The sequence below is a fragment of the Lynx rufus genome, unplaced genomic scaffold, assembly GCF_022079265.1.
Source record: "Lynx rufus isolate CCGP_SWC_20201006 ecotype Redwood Valley unplaced genomic scaffold, mLynRuf1.p SCAF_23, whole genome shotgun sequence".
NCBI lineage: Eukaryota > Metazoa > Chordata > Mammalia > Carnivora > Felidae > Lynx > Lynx rufus.
Window position 1 is genome coordinate 12,494,608 of NW_025814838.1, and position 22,924 is coordinate 12,517,531.

Sequence of the window (22,924 nt, forward strand, 5' to 3'; positions counted from 1 at the left end):
AGGCGTCCCGTCCTGGCTGCTTTTAAAACTTGTAATGGCTGCACTGTGCCTCGGGTCAATTAAACCAGACTCCAGGGTAAGACCCAGGCATCAGCATTTTCTCTAAAGCTCTCCAGGTGATTCCCATGTGATTCACTGCCTCCAGCCTCCGGCTGCTTCTTGTGTAAAGGCTCTGGATGTAGACCCATCTGGGCTCCATCACGGAAGCCGAACCACCCTGAATTATGGGGCAAGGGATGCACTGTAGCAATTAGACCTTCCACAATTGTGGGAAGAGCTGGGGACGGGAAGGTCTGGGAGGGGTTGCTGAAGGCCAGAGGGGTCACCGGCCAGCCCAGCTGGCAGGTTAAGGATGCAGAGGGAAGGCAGGTGGAGGGGTCTCTGGGAGGCTGTTGCCTTGTCTGCCAAGCTTCTAGAAGACATAGGGCCACTGTTGGTCAGCAGGGCCAGCAGCTGGGATGACAAGCTGGATGGGAAGTAGGGGAGAGTGAGGATAAGCTGGAGCCTCTGTGGCCTTCTCTATCTGATTACCTCCTCATCCACATGGCGGCCCTCCATGAGCAAACGCTGCGCTCCCCTTCTTCCTCTCAGATCTCCCACCTTTAACCTGGAACCAGACAAGGAAAAGGATTCTGGGAAATGGAGCTCTCGGCACAGCTGACAGAACATCCCAGCACGGACTAGAGGGAAGAGAGATCTCCTCCAGCTCCCTTGATGCCAGATAGTTTAGTAAAGGTGTAAAATGTGGGGAGAAAGGTTGGCACCTTAACTGCCAGGATCCAGATTTATTTGGGGGAAGAAAGAGTTTTTGCTCAGAATCATACCTTGACGAACCCCTAGGGTAATGTTTCCGAGCCCAAGCATCGTTTGGTGCCCTGGCTTCTTGGAAACAGATGAAACTGCTCTGTACACCACAGGGAGGGGAAGTTGACTTCCTCAGAACTGAGAGGTTTGAGATAGAGAACAGCAAGCAAGGTGGCGAGTCTGGGTCCCGCGCATGCAGAAAGGCCGAGAAAAAGGAACCGCTTGGTACAGGATGTCTAAAAGAATCTCATTGGCTGGGAATGTGGACTGTGGCTTTTTTTTTTTCAAAAAATTTTTTAAACGATTTTAATGTTTATTTATTTTGAGAGGAAAAGAGCACATGCAAGCAGGGGAAGGGCAGAGAGAAGGGGAGAGAGAGGATCCCAAGCAGGCTCCATGCCCATTCCAGGGCTCGATCCCACGAAATGCGAGATCATGACCAGAGCCAAAACCAAGAGTTGGATGCCTCATCGACTGAGCCATCCAGGAACCTTTCGGGGGCGGGGGGCAGTTAATTGCTATGGAGAGCTCAGTGCAAGCCCTTTCCGGATGCTCAATTGGTCAACTCCTCAGATGACCTATGGGAGTAGCCTAGGGCTTTGCTATGTTCTGTTGTTATGGAAACTGGTGAAGCATCCAAGTTTCCTGCCCACGTGGATGGGGTTCCAGGACCCAGGAAACCAAGCCCAGGAGCAGAGAAGAGCTGAGAATGGAAACCCTGGAAATGCACAAGCATCCCAAGCGGTGGATTTTGGATTGGCCCAGGCTGTGGCCACACAAGAGTAAGACAATTCTCCAAGGGTCTGGAGAGGGGACACCCACTGGCCCATCCCATCTGAGGCTTCCGTGTATCATGCAAGAATCATCCAGCTTCTATCTCCTCCCTTGGACTGCATTAGGGCAGAGCTCTCGTCTAGATTGTTCATCCTACATTCCCAGGACTCGACACATGGTAATTACACAGTAGATGCAGGTTGAATGAAGGAAGGAATAAATAAAGGCTGGAATATCCCCAGGTTTGGAAACTCATTACCTCGCAAGGTTCCAGTTTTTTATAGCTCCAAGTGTTTGGAGAGGCCTCTCTCATGCTGAGATAGTAACCTGATTCACCGGTGCCTTCCATGGTTCTGGTTGCCCATAGAAGAAACAGACTCCCTCTTCCCCATGATAATCTTCAGCTGTTTCAAGACATAGCTCAGGTGCCCCTGAGGCTTCTCCTGTCCAGTCTGTACATCCTTGTCATGGAGGAGACCTTCAGTCTACCTTCCAATCTCCTCCTGTCTCCCATGTCCCCTGTTGAAGATAAATCAAGTACTACTAAAAGCCAAGAGCATGGGTCCAACATCTGTTCTTACTAATGCAGATATCTGTTCATTTCCAAACTCAATTTCTTCCTGAAGGAAAGGAAAGTAATATTAAATGAGCACTTGACTTGTGGTAGGCGCTGGGCTGGGCACTTAATACAAATGACTTCTTTTACTCCCCATAACCACCCTGTGTGATGTTGGAGCCATCCCCATTTGACAGATGAGCCAATTGAAGCTCAGAGAGGTTAAGATATTTGTCCAAGACTGCACAGCCTGTAATGGTAGAGCTAGAGTTCAAAGGTGGGTATAATCTGACTTGGAGCGAGTATAGGTCTCTCTCTTTATCAGAAAGCAACCTGTCAAAGGTGAGGACACCCAGAACTGAAAATACAGGCTGCCCTTCCACTGGTAGAACCCAAGCGGGAGTGTCTTAGATTGACTTAATCTAATGCAAACCCCCTGGGTTTAGGGGACCGAGGACAGGAAGACCAACAGTGGGTCAAAATTCCAGAAGGAAAAAATTCACGTAATGCATCCTCCAATGAATAGCAGCCCATTAAATAAAGTAAAAAGACATAAATCAGGATATTTACATCTCCTGGGTGACTGGGGCCAGCTAAGCTTGTCGACCCAAAACACGAAGGCATACCTGCTAAGCTCTCTGTGTTTTCCATCCTTCCTTTTCTCTTTGAGCATTGTATCTGGGAAATATCAAGAGAAGGCTGGCTCTCACGTGAGTAGGAATGTGGAAATGAGGCCGGCCCAGTCAAGCATCATCTGATTCTGCACAGAGTGCAGAGGAAAGAGCTGAACCCTCAACTGAGACCATCAAGTGATACAGACAAGCACTTTTCAACCTCTGCTGCCACTCAAATCAGCAATTTTCTGGAAACAAGCAAAGAGAGTGAGAGACCCTTAATTGTCAGGCCACTGTACCTGCATTTCTGAGGCTCCCTCTGTCTCCGTCTCTCTCTGTCTCATAAGATGCCGTTTCTTTGGGAGATTTCAGAAAATAATGAGAACTTAGCATAAGATGAAGTGATGTGGGCTCTGCACGTAGAGTGTGCCTTCCCCTCCACTCAGCCTTACCACCGCCCTATCTGTCATTGTTGCTGCCACACTGGGGCTCCAGCTCAACACTGGGCCCTTAAGCGAATTGCTACAGTCTCTCCTAATGTGGTCGGCCGAATAACGTCCTTCAAAGACATGCATGTCCTTGATCCCTGGCACCTGTGAATGTGTCACCTCATATGTCAAAAGGGACTCTGTGGGTGCGATTACATTAAGGGTCTTGAGATGGGAGATTTTCCTGGATTATTCAGTTGGGTTCTAAACATCACCACAAGCATCCTTGTAAGGGGGTGACGGAATGAGATGGGACACAGGGGAGGGAAGGAGATGGGTAATGTCAGCAGACAGAGGTTTAAAGATTCTGTCCTGCTGGCTTTGACCGTGGGGGAAGGGGCCACCAGCCAAGGAGTGCAAGAAACACAGGAAGAAGATTCTCCCCTGTGGCCACCGGAAGGAGCACGGTCCCTTGGACACTTGATTTCAGCCCAGGGAAACCGATTTCAGACCTCTGGCCTCCAGAACCATCAGAGCATGAAGGTGTGTTATTTGAAGACACCAGCTTTGTGGTAGTTTGTTACAGCAGCCACAGGAAGCCTGTATACTTAGTAAAGCGTCTACACTGCAAGCTGTGTAGACAGTGTCACGCTGTCACTCTGGAGGAATGCTATGAACTGGACCGACCCACAGTCTCACCATCAGAGGACCAGGCAGCTCTCACTGCCAGGGTTTGCCACCACCAGGAGAGCCCTTGAAATGAGTCAGACACATTACCAGGATTGTGGTCGGAGAAAGATACTGAACACATACTTACACCAATGGATGTAGATATTAATGGAGGGAAATGTTTCTTTTTCTTTTGTTAAATTCTTTGTTTTTGAGAGAGAGAGAGAGAGAGAGAGAGAGAGAGAGCGCCACATGAGCAGGAGAGGGGCAGACAGAGAGGAAGACAGAGGATCCCCAGCGGGCTCTGCACTGGCAGCAGAGATCCCGATGCGGGGCTCGAACTCACGAGCCGTGAGATCATGACCTGAGCCGAAGTCTGACACTTAACCGACTGAGCCACCCAGGCGTCCTGGAGGGAAAGATATCTAAGGAAAGGATATGGTTATGGGGATAAGACTGGACACAGACTGGGAAGTGCTGGGAAAGCTTCCTTCAGGTGGAAGCCTGGACCTGAGCCCTACAGGGAGAGGGAAGGTGAACCAGGCAAAGAGGGTGGGGGAGGAGGGGTGCAGGCAGTGGGAAGGGCACAGAAAGCAGACCCAGTGGAAGGGCAGACCCCAGACTGCGGGGGGGGGGGGGCGGTGGATCTGAAAGGCACCCTGCAGGGTGCAGAGCAGGGGTGGGGGCTGCGGGTGGAGAAAAGATGAAGAACAGCGCAGAAGAGACAGGAATGGACCCAGGGGGACCTCATAGGCTTGATCATAGTAACAAATTCAGGAAAGTGTTTGAAACTGGGAGCTGTGGTCTGATTTGCATTCTGAGAGGCTCCCTCTGGCCGTGGTACCCTGGCCTGGAGGGCAGCACGGTGGGAGGCTGGGAGGCTCTTAAGATCCAAGAGACAGATAGAAGTGTGCACTTGGGTGGTGGCCGTGGCGATGGAGAAACGTGATGGTTCTAAAACTATTTTAGGAGGTAAAATGTGACTCAGTTTGGGGATGGACTGAATATGTGAGGTGGCAAACTGGAAGGAGTCAAGAATGGCGTCTAACTTCGGAATCTGGCGTTCCCACATGGGTAGAGGGTGGTGCGGGGCCATTTGCAAAGCTACGTTTGGTGGGGACAGGCTAGGAGATGGCACGGGGATCATGAGTTTCGACTTGGGCGTGTTGGGTTTGATGTCTCTGAGATACGGGTGCAAAGATAACAGAGATCATAAACTTCCTTCCCTTTCTTAGCATTTTTCCTTTAAAAAGGTGTGTGTGTGTCCAAAAAGGCAAACACTGTATGATTCCACCCGTGTGAGGAACTCAGAGCCATCACAATCATAGGGACGGAAAGCAGACTGTGGTTGCCAGGGGCTGGGGGAGCATGGCGAGGTATTGTCTAATGAGTACAGCCTTTCAGCTTTGCCAGTTGAAAGTTCTGGAAACGGTGGTGGTGCCACGGTGGTGATGGTTGTACAACAATGTAAACATTCTTAACGCCCGTACAAACGGTCGTGATGGTAAATTTTATGTTACATGTATTTCACCACAATAAAAAAAACTGGAAAACAAATGTGTGTATACGTGTGTTTGTGAACTAGATACAAATGTGTGCATAAAGTACATACATACCATTTAGGGATTAATAAACATGTCTCCATCATCTTGCCTGAGTCATAACCTGTACAGGACCCTTAGAAGCCCTGTTGTACCTCATTCTCTCAGAGGTAAACACCGTGCTGAGTTTATCTTTTTCTCTTTAAGTTGGCTGCACACCCAGTGCAGAGGCCAACACGGGGCTCGAACTCACAACCCTGAAATTGAGAGTCAGATTCTTAACCAACCGAGACATCCCGGCGTCCCTAAGCTGAGTTCATCTTAATACTTTTTTCTTTTTATAATTTACTATCTCTATATGAATGCCAGCACAGTTTTGGGTTTTACATATTTTGCCCTATACATAAGCTTGGCCGAAAGTCTTGTTTTTGAGATGCATGTGGGTTAATGCCTATAGTGCATTCATTTTCACTGCTCCGTAGTATTCCACGGCGTGATTAGGCTGTACCTGGTTTGTCCTTTTCTACTGCCGATAAACACTTGAGGTATTTCCAGTTTTGTTGCTCTTACAAATAAGGCTGATAAGAACATTCTGGAATATTCCTCCTGGCACTCACGTGTGAGAGTTTCTTTAGGGCTGTGATGATGGAAATGTTCTACAAAAATGTGTGTGCTTTCCAATAGGACAGTCATTAGCTACAATTGACTAGTGAGCACTTGAAATGTAGTAGGGTTACTGAAGAACTGTACTTTTTATTTTACTGTAATGAATTTAAACAGAAATAGCCACATGAGGGGCACCTGGGTGGCTCAATCAGTTAAGCGTCTGACTTGATTTCAGCTCAAGTCATGATCTCAGCGTTTGTGGGATCAAGCCCCACGTCACGCTCTGTGATGACAGCATGGAGTCGGCTTGGGATTCTCTCTCCTTCTCTCTCTGCCCCTCCCAGCCTGCACCCGCTCACTCACTCTCTGTCTCAAATAAATAAACATTAAAAAAAAAAAAAAAAGAAAGAGCCACATGAAGCCTGTGCCTACCCAATTACACAGAGAAACCCTAGGGTATACTGAGGCAAGAAATGGCTGGTTACTGTAGAGTTAAGTACATGCTCATCTTTACTAGGTACTGCTGGGCTGTTTTCCAAAGTGCTAGAGCCAATATCCCTTTATCTTAGCCTCAGGGACCCTGGGTGGCTCCCTGGGTTAAGCATCTAACTCTTTTGATCTTAGCTTAGGTCTTGATTTCAGGGTTGTGAGTGGAAGCCCCTCACTGGGCTCCACACTGGGCATGGAGTCTACTTTAAATTTTTTTTTTAATGTTTATTTACTTTCGAGAGAGAGAGAAAGAGAGAGAGAGCAGGGGAGGGGCAGAGAGAGAGGGAGACACAGAATCTGAAGCAGGCTCCAGGCTCTGAGCTGTTAGCACAGAGTCCGATGTGGGGCTCGAACTCACAGACTGCAAGATCGTGACCTGAGCCGAAGTCGGGACACTTAACCGACTGAGCCACTCAGGTGCCCATGGAGTCTACTTAATTAAAAAAAAAAAAAAAATCATTCTCCAACTTCCTAGGTCTTTTTTAGCTAAATACAGCATCCAGATGGAAGTTTCTGAGGATAAACAAGGTTGTATTAGTCAGGATTCTCCCATGAAACAGAAGCAATAGGAGATTTGTTTGATTGATCTATTAATTAATTATAAGAAAGTGGCTTATGTGATTGTGGAGGCTGAAAAGTCCCAGGATCTGTCATCAGCAAGCTGGAGACACAGGAGAGCCAATGGTACAGCTCCAGTCCAAACGCCAGCAGGCTCAAGCCTCAAGAAAAGTCGATTTGTTAGTTCCAGTCCACAGGGAGGAAAAGATCAATATCCCAGCTCATCAGTAAGGCAGGCAAAGTTCCCTCTTACTCAGCCTTTTTGTTCTATTCAGGCCTTCAACGGATTGGATGAGGCCCACCCACGTTGGGAAAGGCAATGTGCCTTACTCTGTCTACTGATCCGAATGTTAATCTTACCCAGAAACACCCTCATTGACTCCCCCAGAATAATGGATGACCCAGCGTCTGGCCACCCATGGCCCAGTCAATTGGACACATAAAATTAACCATCACAAGAGCCTAATATGGTGATCTCCCTCCCAGCTCACCAGAACCCAGGAGGCCCAGGGGAGATCCTTGGAGCCAAGAGAATGAAGTCCCTGATGGTAAGGTCGTCTGAGTTCCCAGAGAGAAGAATGTCCTTCCAAAAGACAACTTGGAATAGCAGAAACTTGTCGAGTGGGGGCCATATATCTTTCTCCATCTGATCAGCCCAGATTCCTACCCTCACCCCTACCTTCCAGCACACTTAGAAACTCAAGAGGGTGCACTCAGAGGTCCAACCTGGACCATTCTCCTCCCTCCTCTGTTCTTCTCCATCCATTTCCTGCCCCCCTTTCTCCTTCCCTCCCCCCTCCTCAATTTCCTGTACATTTTGTTCAAGACAAATTGTTTTCAGATCTTCTGCATCTGAAGCCATCTCTTCCCACCTGATATGTACGGTGGCTCTTGCAACAGTGACCTGTTCTTAGGAAACGCTATTTAAAACCCAAAGTGCAACCAGTGTGACGCAGGACTCCCGAATGTGGCTAAGATGTGTCAAGTTACATAAACGCGCATGCTTCATTCTGCCCTTGGCTTGAAGCTTTTCCTAACAGACTTCAGAATTATCAGCTCATTAAAGACAAAAAAAAAAATGCAGGTGCATAAAACATTTTTAAAAATAACAAGAGTAATAACAAAGTCAAGGTCCCGGAGTAGAGTTGGTCGTAATGGTGGAGAGCCGCTCCCCAGCTTCTCGGGGAGAGGAGTGTTTTCTGAGTATTCTCTGGAGATGACTAAGCAGCCCCGATCCCTTACTCTCCCTCAAGGTGCAGTGCTGACAGTGAAAAGGAGGAAGGGGATTTTGATTTGTTTATTTCCTAGGAAAAGCCACCCATGTTCATACACGTCCTTGCTACGGTGCTCCCAGGGAAGCGTCAATGCCCCTATTGTACAGAGGGGGAAACTGAGGCTGGCACAGGGCTAAAAGAAACTGCTCCAAGCCACAGAGTTGGCAAAAAGTAGAACCGGGGTTCAAAGCCAGTTGACAGGCCCCATAGCATGATGGTTGAGATGGACACCAGGAGTTATCATTATCTGCTCTTAATGGACAATCCTAGGCAAGTTATTCGACCTCTCTGTGCATCAGTTTCCTCCTCTATAAGATGGAAAATAGCCGGGGAGGGAAGATGTTATCTATCTGTATAGTTGTAGTGAGGATTAAATGAATCAAGGCAAGTAAAATATTTCAAACAGTATCCAGCATGGCAAGTGTAAAAAAAGCTGGCTATTTACAAGTCATGCACTTTCTACCCTCCCAACCTGAACGTCTGCCAGATTCGAGGGCTTGGCCTCTTCACCATGCTGGGTACTTCTTAATAAATTTTTTTAATGTTTATTTATTTTATTCTTTTTTGAGAGAAAGAGAGTGACGGGGGGAGGGGCAGAGAGAGAGGGAGACAGAATCCGAAGCAGGTTCCAGGCTCTGGGCTGTCAGCACACAGCCCGACCCGGGGCTGGAACTCACAAACCGCGAGATCGTGACCTGAGTCAAAGTCAGACACTTAACTGACTGAGCCACCCAGGTGCCCCTGGGTACTTCTTAATAAAATGAAGTGACTGGGGTCCAAGCCCAGACAATGGAAATGCTAAAACGCAAGGGCTCCGCTCCTGACCTCCATCCTTCACACACCCCCGCCTCCCCTGCCTGTTGCAGTTCTGAGTCTCCCTGATTAAAAGCTGCCACTGCCCAGGGCAAGCTGAGAGACAGAGCACGCTATCCCTTTTATGAAAATCCAGCAAGCAGGTGTAAAATGAAGATAACCACCCCCTGCCCCTGCTCAGAGGCGGTAGATTCTTAATTATCTGAAACCCACATAAACAGCAGGGCCAGGATTGTACAGAGGATGCAAAAATGCTGAGGCGGGCAGGCACGGGCTGCAGAATTCTGCGAAGCTAATGGCGCGATTCAGTGCTTGGAATTAAAGGTGAGAAAATGAGTCTGAGGTTGTCGGCCGCCTCCGTAGGACAGGATAGGGACATGGAGCAGAAGCGGGAGGGACAGGAGGTGGGCAGCTCAGAGGATCAAGGAGAGAAAAAGCGGACTTCACGCTTTATCTCTGGGACATTTGCCACCTATTACAGAGGCGTTTTGGTGATACTGGGGGGTTTACTGACTCATTCGAATGAAGCTCATAAAATTACCAAACCTCAAGAGGGAGAGCTCCAACGACCATGTAGCAACCTACAAACCAGAGGACAAGCTAAGGAAGACAGTGAGCGAAGATACACTGTGCCCTCCAGGGTCACTCATAGTCCTTCCCTGAACCGTACCTTAGTTGAGGCGAACAGAAGGCTGCCCCTGATTCATCCTTCCATTAGTAAGCACTTTTCATAGCTTATGTGATAATGTGTGCTCAGGGCTGGTCCACTGGAAGGGTTCAATAAATGTTGATTTCTATGGTCCCTGGGAACCCTTACAGGGCACTACAGCAAATTCCTAGCAGGTTGACTTGCAAAGCTCACCGCCTAAGTTAGAGCTCATCATTCTAGGTTCCAAATAAATCACTTATCTCCAGAGAAAGTATGGAAAAGTCCTGAGTGAGTCCTGTTTACTGAGCCTGACTCAGCTGAATTCTTTCTATTTCTACCACACTTAATTCAAGATGGCGGAACAAGACAAAACCCAGTGTGGGATTGTGAGATTATGGGATTGTGTGCGTCCAACCAGGAGTTTGAATTTGCATTCTCGAGTGCTGGGTGAAGAAGAAAGGAAATAAAAAGTAAACAGCAGTTCTTTTGTGCTCTGTTATGCGCCCAAGGACACAGACCGAGGACATGGGAGAGCCAGGAAGACCCATGAGTCCACTTCTCATGAATCCATGCTAGTTCTCTGTGGATTGGGTAAATCTCCCTCTTCTAGTTCCTCACCACCCTGGCAAGAGGATTGTTGAACCAGCAAGACAAGAACATGGAAACACAAATGCTAAACACTGGGGGGGGGGCGGTGCTTGGGGGGCAGCAGCCATTGGACCCTTTCTTAAAAGAGTCAATGTAGCAGGAGACAGTAAATGTGAGAAGACACCCTCAACCATGAAATATGGTCTGACTCACACAGCCTCCACAGGAGCTGATGGGTATTAACTTGATTACTTTGGAGCAGGTGTGACAAAACCAATCTCATCCTGGTTATTACAGCTACAGTCATTGGGACTGTTTCAGTCCATGACTGTCACATTCCTGTCACTCAGAGCTTCCCCACCTGAGTCTGCAAATGCTTAGTTAGGTCTGAAATTCTATTTCCTTCTTATCCTGTGCCAAGGACCCGTGTGTGTGTGTGTGTGTGTGTGTGTGTGTGTAGGGAAGTTGTTGGGGTAAGGATGGAGTGTGAAAGAATAATTTATTGCACATTCAACAAATATTATTTTGCTGAATAAATGCTAGGTGCTGTTCAAGATTCTGGGAAGACAGAACAGTAAGGAAGATAAGATTCCTACTCTTGTGGTATATACTCTATGAAGTATTTCTTTCGTTTGTTTCCTCATTCACTCACTTAATCAATTCTCTGGAATCATTGCACCCTAGCTTGGCTACTTAATAGCCAATGCAACCTTGGGCAAAATTTTTAACCTCTGATTTTCTCTTCTCAAAGGGACACAAGAGGGGTGCTTGGGTGGCTCAGTCACTTAAGTGTCTGACTCTTGATTTCGTTTCAGGTCACGATCTCGTGGTTCATGGGTTTGAGCCCCACGTCGGGCTCTGCACTCACAGCGTGTGGGATTCTCTCTCTGCCCCTCCCCCATTCACAGACTCTCTCTCAAAATAAATAAACCTAAAAAAAAATAAAAGGGATGCAAAATAGGGCCCCTCTAGCTGTGTAAGGGCCTGGCTCTGAGAAATAGCTAGGAAACTGAATCAAGAATGGCCCATGCCTGTCCTGCTAGCCTGGGAGGCCGCAGGATGATGGATGAGGCAATTGTTCAGGTCTGAGTGGGCACTGATCTCTAGCCTGTCCTTCCGGGGTGCATCACGTGCCTCTCAGATTGACAAGGTGGGTGCACCTCCAGGCAAGGTTATGTACTACGCCAGGCTGGAGCTGGGGGCAGCCATCAGCTTCATCCACTATTGTCTGCAGGCTGCCAGCAAGACTCCCCAGGGGCCTGGAAGCCGGCCGCTCCCTTGGAGAATGTCAGTGAGCCCCTCTTCTGTCCTGACTACACTGACATCCTCCTGTATTCTTTGAATAACATGATTCATTCAAGTATCTACTGATGCGCTGGTGCTAGGGTGGTGAGCATAGCTGCTTTCAAGCATCTACAGTTGACATCTGTCCCTAAGTGGGCATGATGGGGAAATTCAGTGAGGTCGCAAGTCAAGAGTTTCATGCAGTGCTTGGCCCAGAACTGGAGCTTAAACATGAGCCGTTCTTGTCCTTGTGCACTCAGTGTGACACCTTGTACACTCACTGGCGTGTACCATATGCTGGGATACTGTGTGTGTGTGTGTGTGTGTGTGTGTGTGTGTGTGTGCACCCGGTGCAAAGGTCAGTCGATGCAAGTGGCAGCCATTGTTCCTGTAGCAGCAACAGCAACCTCTGGTCCCTCTTGAGCACCCGCAGGCTGAGGGAGCCATTCGGTACTTCCTAGAACTCATATGTTTTCTGTCTCCTTTCTTTTAAAACAGGAGAAGGATATTATAAGTGTCAGTCATGTAGGGTATTTTTTAAACTGGAGAAAATCAAATTTAATTATGTAGTATGCTGGCTCCATAAGAATATGAGGCCCAGTCATGTGCTTTTAATGTTAAAAACTATCTATATATGAGAACAGAAGCTTAATTATAGTTTTAGAACCAAATATAAGTGTGATCCTCACTGCGAACATAAAGAAGTAAAAATAGAAAATAGAAAAAAGATGTGAAAGCAAGACCTGGGCACTAATTTAATTCTGGTGGATAGTACATCCTGATTAAAGGTTATATATCAAGTAATAGAAGAAAAGTGGTAAAACTGTCCATCAGAATTAATAAAAAACATTCTTGGGGCGCCTGGGTGGCTCAGTTGGTTAAGCATCTGACCGGCTCAGGTCATGGTCCCGTGGTTCATGGGTTTGAGTCCTGCATGGAACTCAGTGCTGACAGCTCAGAGCCTGGAGCCTGCTTCCGATTCTGTGTCTCCCTCGCTCTCTGCCCCTCCCCCGCTCACCCTCTGTCTCCCTCAAAAATAAACATTAATAAAAAGGGAAATTGTTTAAAAAATAAAATAAAACAGAGGAAGAAAGACTTTTAATTTGCACATATACAGTAGTACAGGCGCACCTCCCTTTACTGTGTTTCACTTAATGACGCTTCGCAGATACTGTATTTTTTACAAATTGAAAGTTCAAGACTTAGATGGAGGAAGTCACTGCAGATGTGGTAGAAACAGCAAGAAAACCAGCATTAGCAGTGGAGCCCAAAGAAGGGACTGAATTGCGACAGGCTCTTGATGAAACCTGAACCGATAAGGAGCTGCTTCCTATGGAGGAGCCAGGAAAGTGGCTTCTTGAGGTGGAGTCTCCTCCCAGTGAAGGCGCAGGTGGTCGAAACGACAACATTCCATCCGCTTCATGGATGAAGCAGAGACAGAGTTTGAGAGGGACCCCAGATGTGAAAGGAGTTCTACTGTGGGGGGGATGCTAGCCAGGAGGAGCACCATGTACCACAGAGAAGTTGTTCGCGGAAGGAACAATCCATCGATGCAGCAGACCTCATTGTTGTTTTACTTTATTTATTTTTAATGGGTTTTTTTTTATGCTTCTTTTTGAAGAAGAGAAAGAGAGAGAGAGGGAGAGAGTGCAAGCAGGGGAGGGGCAGAGAGAGAGGGAGACAGAGGGTCCCGAGTGGGCTCTGTGCTGACGGCAGAGAGCCTGCAAACTCACGATCGTGAGTCAGACACTTAACCGACTGAGCCACCCAGGCACCCCAATTGTTGTTTTATTCTAAGAAACTGCCAGGGCCACCCCCACTTTCAGCAGCCACCGCCCGATCAGTCAGGAGCCGTCAACCTCGAGGCAAGATCCTCTACCAGCAAAAAGCTTACCACTCGCTGAAAGCCCAGACGATGGCTAGCATTTTTTGGCAAAAAAAGTAGTTTTTCAAATTAAGGCATGCGCATTTTTTTTGGAGACATAACACTATTGCACACTTAATAGACAACAGTATAGTGTAGCCCTAACTTTTGTATGCTCTGGGAAGCCAAAAAATTCATTGTACTCACTTTATAGCCATATTCACTCACATTCACTTTATTGCAGGGGGTCTGGAACTGAATCCACAATACCTCTAAGGTATACCTGTAGAATTTATAGACTGTGGCAATCTCAAACTCTCCTGTTGCCGCTGAATTCTCAATCCTTCTATACTTTTTCTCCAGAAGTTTGAGAGCTGGCTTTCCCTTTGTCCTGACTCCATCCACGAGGAAGAGCAGCATGGAGATTTCAGCTTTCCCCAGAGCCTGGACTTTGCGGTCTACTCGCTTATGTGGGGTGACTATACCCATTACTCAAATCCAGGAATGGCTGTTCTGTGGGCAAGCCCCGAGAATCTACATCTAGTTCAGTCTCCCACATACCTCAAAGACACAGAACTTCCTGCCACTCATCTGTACTTGGGTGCCCCACAGGCACCTCAAACTCATGTCCAGTCCTGGCTACCTCAGTGGTTGGAATCACCTGATTTTTGCTGATACTTCTCCCACACAACCAATCCTTCCTCAAGTTCTTCTGAAAAACAAAACCCCAAAAAACATGACAAGGGAGGGACTGTTTCTCAACACTCATGTACTCATGTTGAGTACTCATGTACTCGACACTCATGTATTCCCAGATCAAAAGGAAGAGGTTTCTTATCTGTAGATGGGGGATGTTCTAGAACTTTCCTCGAAGGGCTCCTGTGAGAAGGGATATGGGCTTCTTGTGCATGTGAAGCATTTAGGACAGGGTCTGGCCCACACAGAGAGTCGAATAAATGGCAGATGTTACTACAGTGGTTCGTCTCATGGGCTGAGAGAGAAGGGCACATGATGCAGTCCATGCAGAGGTCATATAAGGAGAATATGGGTTTTGAAAGCAGGAAGAGCTGCATCTGAATCCTGATTGCTCTATTTACTAGCTGGGAGGCCCTGAACAGGTTAACTTCTCTGAGCCTCAGTCTTGCTCATCTGCAAGACAGGATAATCCCCTAACTGGCCTCAGTGAAATCACTGAAAGAATGGATAGAATGCACATCTTCCTCCAGTGGAGACAGGGTCAAATCATGTGACTCTGAGGTTGCCAGTGACCCCAGGAGAGAAGTCTTACCATTTCCCCCCATTTCTCAACTGAGAGAAATGTAGCCCAGAGAGAAGCTGTCCAAGCTCTCCCAGTTTTGTTGGATCTCAGAACTATCTGAACCCAGAGTGTGAGCTCTTAACGACACGGGCACAGGTACCACCTCTGGGTCCCCATCTCTGTCTATCTGTCTGTCCGTCTCTCTCTCTCATCCCTTTCCCCTTCTCAAAAGGAAAGCTACAAAGAGCTTGGGCTTTGGAGTCAGACTGGCTTGAATTCCATCCCAAATTCAGGTCTTGTTTATAAGGGAAGGCTCTGATGACCATTTCTCCAGGCAGTAGTGAGAATCAAGTAAGACTTTTTAAACGTACATAATGCCTTCAGGCCAGCGCCCAGCCCACAGTCATAAAGAGCAAATGTTAGTTTCTCCGGGTGTCCTCCCCTCCACACCCCTTCCTTTCCTCGGCCGCCTCCCCGAGGCACTCACATAAACCTGAGCTCAGACTCCCGTCGGACCAAGACTTCCCGGAGACGCTGAATTTTCGCCATCTCCAGCTCGATCTCCTCCGGCATCATGGTTGTCTCTGCCATGGAGATGATGTCCAGCTGATCTGTGCAGGAGACAGGAATCGTAGGCGTCAAGACCCCAAGGCCACGCCGGTTTTCAAGAATTCCCTTAGGCTAGCCCTTGTCCCCATTCCAGGGGGCAGCCTTGCCCCAGCGTCCTTGACACTCCAGGAGGGTGCACGTGCGTGTTTATGAGCCAGCCCTTTGGAAACTGGGAAAGACGTTTTCCATGTGAACCCTCTTATGAACAAGAGGAGGCTCTGTTGGCTCACCAAACCTGTTCAAGGTTCTATATATGGCCTTGACAGTCCCTGCCTGGTCCCAGCTCCTGAGTCTCTGCTGTCTTTGACTACAGCCATTTATCCCTGTCCCAGCCTCAAGACCATGGCCAATGTTAGGCAGAAAATCATTTTATAATAATTATTTTATAGCAATACTCTGAATTATTATCTTACAAGAACACCAAGTAACGTAAGTCATAGTAATATGAAGTAAGACAAGTTTGTTGTAGAAAATTCAGGTAATAGGTAAGCGAAAAAGAACAAAATAAAGTCATCCATGACTTCACTGCCCAGAGAGAACCACTATCCACATTTTGATAGACATTTTTCCTGTTTCATATTTACAATCAGAATTATATTTATGGCAATATACATAAAAGAATATATTTTTAAACTGTGTCTATTACCATATATACGGAAAGACACTACATACCTATGCATATATGTATCTATATATGCATGTATATTCATTCACTCGGGCTACAGTAACAAAATACCAGAGGCTGGGGCTTAAGCAATAGACATTAACTTTCTCACAGTGCTGGAGACTAGAAATCCCAGTTCAAGGTCTGGCAGCATCAGTTTCTAGTGAGAACCCTCTTCCAGGCTTGTACATGGCCACCTTCTCACTGTGTGATCACACAGCCTTTTCTTTGCACACACACAGGCAGAGAGCTCTCTGGTGTGTCTTCTTCTAAGGACACTAATCCTGTCAGGTCAGGGCCCCAGCCTTATGACTTAATTTAACCCCAGTCAGTTCCTCAAAGGCCTTCTCTCTTAATTAGCCACCCTGGTTATTAGGGCCTCAACATATGAATTCAGGGGGGACATAAAGATTCAGTCCATAACAATATGGATGCATGTGTATACTTATATATGTATACGTAATAGCACATATATTGCTATTAACATTTTGGTGTAAATTCTTCCAATTATATATGGCAATTTACATTATTATATATAATATACATGTGGTGTGCATACATAGAATAACACATATGGTTTTTTATGTGTTTTCTATGCATAATATTATATATACCCGTACATACATACATTTCACAACAGCAAAGATAAGAAATAATCTAAATGCCTATCAATGGGTGAATGGATAAAAAAGCATATATGTAATGGAATATTATTCAGCCACGATGAAGGAGGATACCCTTTGTTACAGCAGGGATGGGCCTTGAGCACATTACACTAAGTGAGAAAAGTCAGAGAGAGAAAGACAAGTACTATATGATGATCACTTGTATGTGGAATCTAAAAAGTCAAACTCGTAGAAAACAGAGTAAAATGGTTGTTACCAGAGGATAAAATTGATGTTGTTTAAGAGTTGTTAAGAGTACAGGGGCGCCTGGTTGGCTCAGTCGGTTAAGTGTCTGACTTTGGCTCAGGTCCTGATCTCACAGTTCGTGGGTTCGAGTCCCCCATCGGGCTCTGTGCTGACAGCTCAGAGCCTGGAGCCTGCTTCACATTCTGTGTCTCCCCCTCTCTCTACCCCTCCCCTGCTCATGCTCTGTCTCTTTCTGTCTCTCAGTAATAAATAAACGGTAAAATAAATAAATAAATAAATAAATAAATAAATAAATAAAACATTAAAAAAACTTAAAAAGAGTTGTTAAGGGTTCAAACTTGCAATATATAGGGAATACACATATCTTTCTTTTAAAAAACTGGAAAAATGCTTACTAAAATGTTAATACTCCCACACACTATTATATACATATGTATCCATCATTATACAGGTCTGGTTTTTGTAATATAAAGTTAGGGTCTCACATTTTATTACCTGTTCTTTTCATTGAACATATCGTGAGCATTTTCGCACATCCTCGGATGTTCTTCCCCAGCAGCAGTGTGAGAGGCTGGGTAGTCTTCTATTTGTGGCTGTATCATGAATCACTCCACCAACCCCCAGGCACTTGGGTTGTTTTCCATTTTCTCCACCACAAACAGCCCTGTAATGAGCATTCTCTAAGCTCAATCTTTACGTGCACCTAAGAGGTGTCTTTAGGCCACACTACCAGAGTGAATGGCTAGGTTTTAACGGATACAGATCCTACAGTCTTTCACAGGTACAGCCAAAGATACAGGGGAGGAGATATTCTTGCTTTAGTGAAGCCAATTTCACATGACCTACTCTGCTTGTCCCGTCTACACCCAGCACCTTGGTTCTGCTGCCTGGTGTTTGTCTTTTTCCTTACCTCCAAGTCAAGGGTTTGGAAAGCTGCTGTCTCTCTACCTGTCTCCCTCCTATGACCTGGAGCCCTGGCCCTGCACACTCCTCAGGGGCTGGGGACTGCAGACTTCCCTGAAGTCACCCCCTGCCAGCTTGGATCTCAGAATGTTGCCCACTCGCAGAAGCCCGTACGACTGCTGGGAAACTCCTGATCCTGGGTTCTCCAGGATCAGGGGTAAATTGCCATTCCCTTCAATCATCTACCCCTAATAACATCCATTCCATAAGCCTCCTCTCCACCCATCAGGATCCCCCATTTTGCTGAGGAATCTCGAAGGAAGGGCAATTACCTTTAGCTGATTCTCACCTTGAAATGAATGGCCTCCCTAACACTCTCTGAGATAATTCGTAATTATGTATGAGATAATGAGGATAAAGGCAAGGGGAAGGACCACGAAATTAGTCAGGGCAAAGAAACGGTGGCATCACAGCCGTAGGTCTGCTGGAGATCGTCTCCCTCCCTACCTGGCCTGGCTTCTCGGAACAGCATCTGTTTCTCCTTATATTTTCCGAGAGCTCCTAGATTTCATAGCATGGACCATGCATGGTGTTGAGTTGGGGAGGAAGGCAGCGCACAGTGGTCTAGATGGATGGCGGCGACATGGGCAGAGGGAGGAAATGTTAAATCAAGGGTATTCACTATCCCCTCCCCCAGCCCTCCAAGGGCAGGAGGTCCTGGAGATCATGCCGCTGTCCTCTGTCCGGCTGAGCTGGTGCTGAAATGCGGGTGGAAGGGGAGGCAGAGAGGAGGAGGGCGTGAGTCTGAGAAAGAGGAGAGAGAGGGAGGGGGAGCAGAAGAGCTGTCTCAGGACTGGGACTTGAGAAGAGAGACAGATGTCTAAGGAGGAATTTTAGGAACTGTCCATGTGACATGCTGAGTCATGATCTCAAGGTCCCTGGAATCAGATTTGGGGTCCTACTGCCCCTGACACCAGACCTAGATGGCTCCCGGGGCTGCAGCAATGAGGTCCGACTTGAGGAATGAGGGAGAAAGGAAAGGACAGGAGAAAAAAGTTAATATCAATTGTTACTGTGTGCCAGGCTCCAATCAAGCTGGAGGACCAGCTTGGGGGAGCAGGGACTCTGGGCACAGGGTAATAGAGGGTTGTGGGGAGGAGGGGTAGAGGATGTTCTGGAGTCAGGTGGCCAGAGCTTGTGTCCCAGCTCTGCCCCTCACTAGCTATGTGGCCCAGGAGAGTTAGTTAACATCTCGTGACTCAGTTTCCTCATCTGTAATGTGAGGACAATAAGGGACCCCACCACCCAGGGCAGTTGTGAGGATGGAATTAACCAAGGGATGAGAGCCTCCGTGCATGGTGACGATTCCCTTTGTTATTACCACCAGCCCGCTCTGCCGTGCTCTCTCTTCTAATCCTCACCATAAGCCAGCAGGATCAAGATGTTCTCTGTTGAACAAACAAGGAAACGAAGCCCAGAGCTGAGTAAGGAAGGAGCTGAGCCCTTGTCTGCCTCCAAAACGCTGGTGCTTTGCCCCATCACGGCTGCCCTTTTTGTACACAGGTGCTCTGAGTCCAACTACCACTGTCCATCCACAGCTGAGAGTCAAGGGCAGTGTCTTAGTTCCCCATGGCTGCCGTAACAGATCAGCGCAAACTCAGTGGCTTAAAGCAACAGGATATTATTCTTCCTCCGTTCTGAGGCTGGAAGTCCCAGATCAAGGTGTCAGCAAGGCTGTGCTCTCTCCAAAGGCTCTGGGGGAGGGTCCCTCCTTGCCTCTCCCAGATCCTGGCAATCCTTGGCTTGTGGCGGTATTGTTACAACCTCTGCCTCCGTTTTCATGTGGCCATCTTCCCTGTGGCTCTGCGTGTCCTTCTCTGTCCTTTTCTGAAAAGACCCTATTTCCAAATAAGGTCACATTCTGAGGTTCTGGGTGGATGTGAATTTGGGAAGAGCACTATTTAGCCCACCAAAGTTAAATAGCTTGCAAGGTCCCCCAATAGCCATGTCAACTTCTCAAAGAGCTTTGGTCACTGCACAAGGAGCCAGCCCTAGCTGGAAGCAGCCCAGGCCCCGGGAAGCAGTCAGGGGGAGGGGCAGAGTTAGAGATCCTTGGTCTGAAGCCAGTCACGGGCTATATGAGCTTGAATAGGCCCTTTACCTCTTTGCTTCTCTTTCTTCCTTTGCAAAATGGGGTTCAATAGCTGCCATGTTCTATGCTGTGGCTGAGACCTCATATGATCTCATTTAATCCCTGTTTTATACCTGATGAATCTGAGGCTTAGAGAAGGAAGTGACTTGGCCAACATCACACAATCAGAATGTTGCAGAGACAGAATGCAAACCCAGTGCTCAATCTCTCTCTCTCTCTCTCTCTCTCTCTCTCTCTCTCTCTCTCTCTCTCTAAACCACATTACACAGCCTCTGGGCAAGGGCTAAATGCATCTATGGATGGGACCCAGCAGATATAAGTATCCTCATTTCTCAGATCATGGTTCAGATGGGTAATCTGTTTTCCATGGGACAGTTGCTGAAAACAGCAGTACACCCTGGGGCGAAACGTGGGACAAAGACTTAATCACCCACCATGGATTGGCATTTTACCAATTTCCAGGTGCCGAGATGAACATTTAGCATTGACCTGGAACAGAGAACGGGGCTGATACCTGTGTTGAAAAGCCTTGCTCCTCGGAGCTTTCCTTCCCCTGGAGAAACGAGCGAAGCCTAGATCTCACATCAGATAGAAGATAGTTAGAATGCCGACTTGTGGATAGTGCTCTGTGCCAGGCTCTGTGCTAGGCTCATAATAGGCCTCATCTCTTTTAAATCTTCACAGTGTCCTGGGTGAGGGGTTAGCAACTATGGCCACAGGCCAAATCTGGGCCCCTGCCTGATTGTGCAAGTAAAGTTTCATTAGAACACTGGTCTTGCTCACTGAGGCATTATTTATGGCTGTTTTCACACTACCACAGCAGAACTTTGTAGTTGCAACAAAGACTGCATGGTCCATAAAACCTCAAATATTTACTGTCTGGCCCTTTACAGAAAAAGTTGCCTGCCCTAGATGGTAGATGTTACAATTTCCCCAGTTTAAAGATTTACTTATTTATTCTTGAGAGAGAGAGAGAGAGAGAGAGAGAGAGAGAGAGAGAGAGACACGAGCAGAAGAGGGGCAGAGAGAGAGAGAGGGAGAGAGAGAGAATCCCAAGCAGATTCCACACTGTCAGCACAGAGCCCAATGCAGGGCTCGAACCCATGGACCATGAGATCATGACCTGAGCCGAAGTTAGATGCTCACCTGACTGAGCCACCCAGGTGCCCCCAAAATTGAGCATATTCTATTGCACTGGGTAAGTGGGAAATATCTGTTCTCAAGTGTTAGCAGACACGGTGATTATCTGGGCAGCTTGCTAAAAAGGCAGAGTCTCTGTTTCTACCCCAAGTGGTTAGGATAACACCAGGTTACTTCAAGCTGTACTACAAAGCTATAACCATCAAGACAGTATGGTACTAGCACATAAACAGACACATAGACCAGTGGAACAGAAAACCCAGAAATGGACCCACAACTATATGGTCAACTCATCTTCAACAAAGCAGGAAAGAATACCCAGTGGAAAAAAAGACAGTCTCTTAAACAAATGGCACTGGGAGAACTGGACAGCCGAAGAATTAACCTGGACCGCTTTTTTACACCATACACAAAAATAAATTCAAAATGGATGAAAGACCTAAATGTGAGACAGGAAACCATCAAAATCCTAGAGGAGAACACAGGCAGCAACATCTTTGACCTTGGCTGGAGCAACTTCTTACTAGACACATCTCCGGAGGCAGACAAAAGCAAACATGAACGACTGGGACTTCAAGATAAAAAGCTTCTGCACAGTGAAGGAAACAATTAACAAAACTAAAATGCAGCTTAGGGAATGGGAGAGGATATTTGCAAATGATATATCTGATAAAGGGTTAATATCCAAAATCCATAAGGAACTTATCAAACTCAACACCCAAAAAATAATCCAATGAAGAAATGGACAAAAGACATGAATAGACACTTCTCCAAAGAAGACAACCAGATGGCTAATAGACATATGAAAAGATGCTCAACATGACTCATCATCAGGGAAATACAAATCAAAACTACAGTGAGATACCACCTCATACCTGTCAGAATGGCTAAAATCAACAACACCAGAAACAACAGGTATTGGCGAGGATACAGAGAAAGGGGAACCCTCTTGCACTGTTGGTGGGAATGCAAACTTGTGTAGCCACTATGGAAAACAGTATGGCGGTTACTTAGAAAGTTAAAAATAGAACTACCTTATGATCCACAATTGCACTACTAGGTATTTACCCAAAGGATACAAAAATACAGACTTGAAGGGACACATGCACCCCAATGTTTATAGCAGCATTATCAACTATAGCCAAACTTTGGAGAGAGCCCAAATGTCCACTGACTGATGAATGGATAAAGAAGATGTGTTATACACACACACACACACACACACACACACACACACACACACAATGGAATATTACCCAGCCATTAAAAAGAATGAAATCTTGCCATTTGCAATGACGTGGATGGAGGTAGAATGTATTAAGCTAAGTGAAATAAGCCAGTCAGAGAAAGACAAACACTATACAATTTCACTCATATGTGGAATTTAAGAAACAAAACAGATGAATATACGGGAAGGGGAAAGAAGAAAGAGGGAAACAAACCGTAAGAGTCTCTTAATAACAGAGAACAAACTGAGGATTGATGGAGGGAGGTGGGTGGGGGATGGGCTACGTGGGGGATGGCCATTAAGGAGAGCACTTGTGATGAACACAGGGTGTTGTGTGGAAGTGATGAATCACTGCATTCTACTCCTGAAACCAGTATTGCACTGTGTGTTAACTAACTAGAATTTAAATAAAAATTTGAAAAGGAAAAAAAAAAAACGGGTAAGACCAGGTTGAGCCATTGTGTCCGGGGACCTCATGCAGGAGGTCTTTACACCAGACTCTGAGAAATGCTGGTGCCGGTCATGAAGAAATGAACGTCACACATGATCACTTTCTTTGTAGACTGGGCTTCCATGATAGAACTAGC

General features: G+C 46.8%; 1 protein-coding gene across 1 annotated transcript in view; it reads right to left on the reverse strand.

The window, feature by feature from the left end:
* The window catches only part of BMERB1 (bMERB domain containing 1), a 120,446-nt gene that overhangs the window by 40,537 nt on the left and 56,985 nt on the right, over nt 1-22,924 (reverse strand). The window contains exon 2 of the mRNA XM_047087177.1: nt 15,257-15,380. Within this exon, the coding sequence (XP_046943133.1) occupies nt 15,257-15,380 (124 nt within the window). The remainder of the gene's footprint in view (nt 1-15,256; nt 15,381-22,924) is intronic.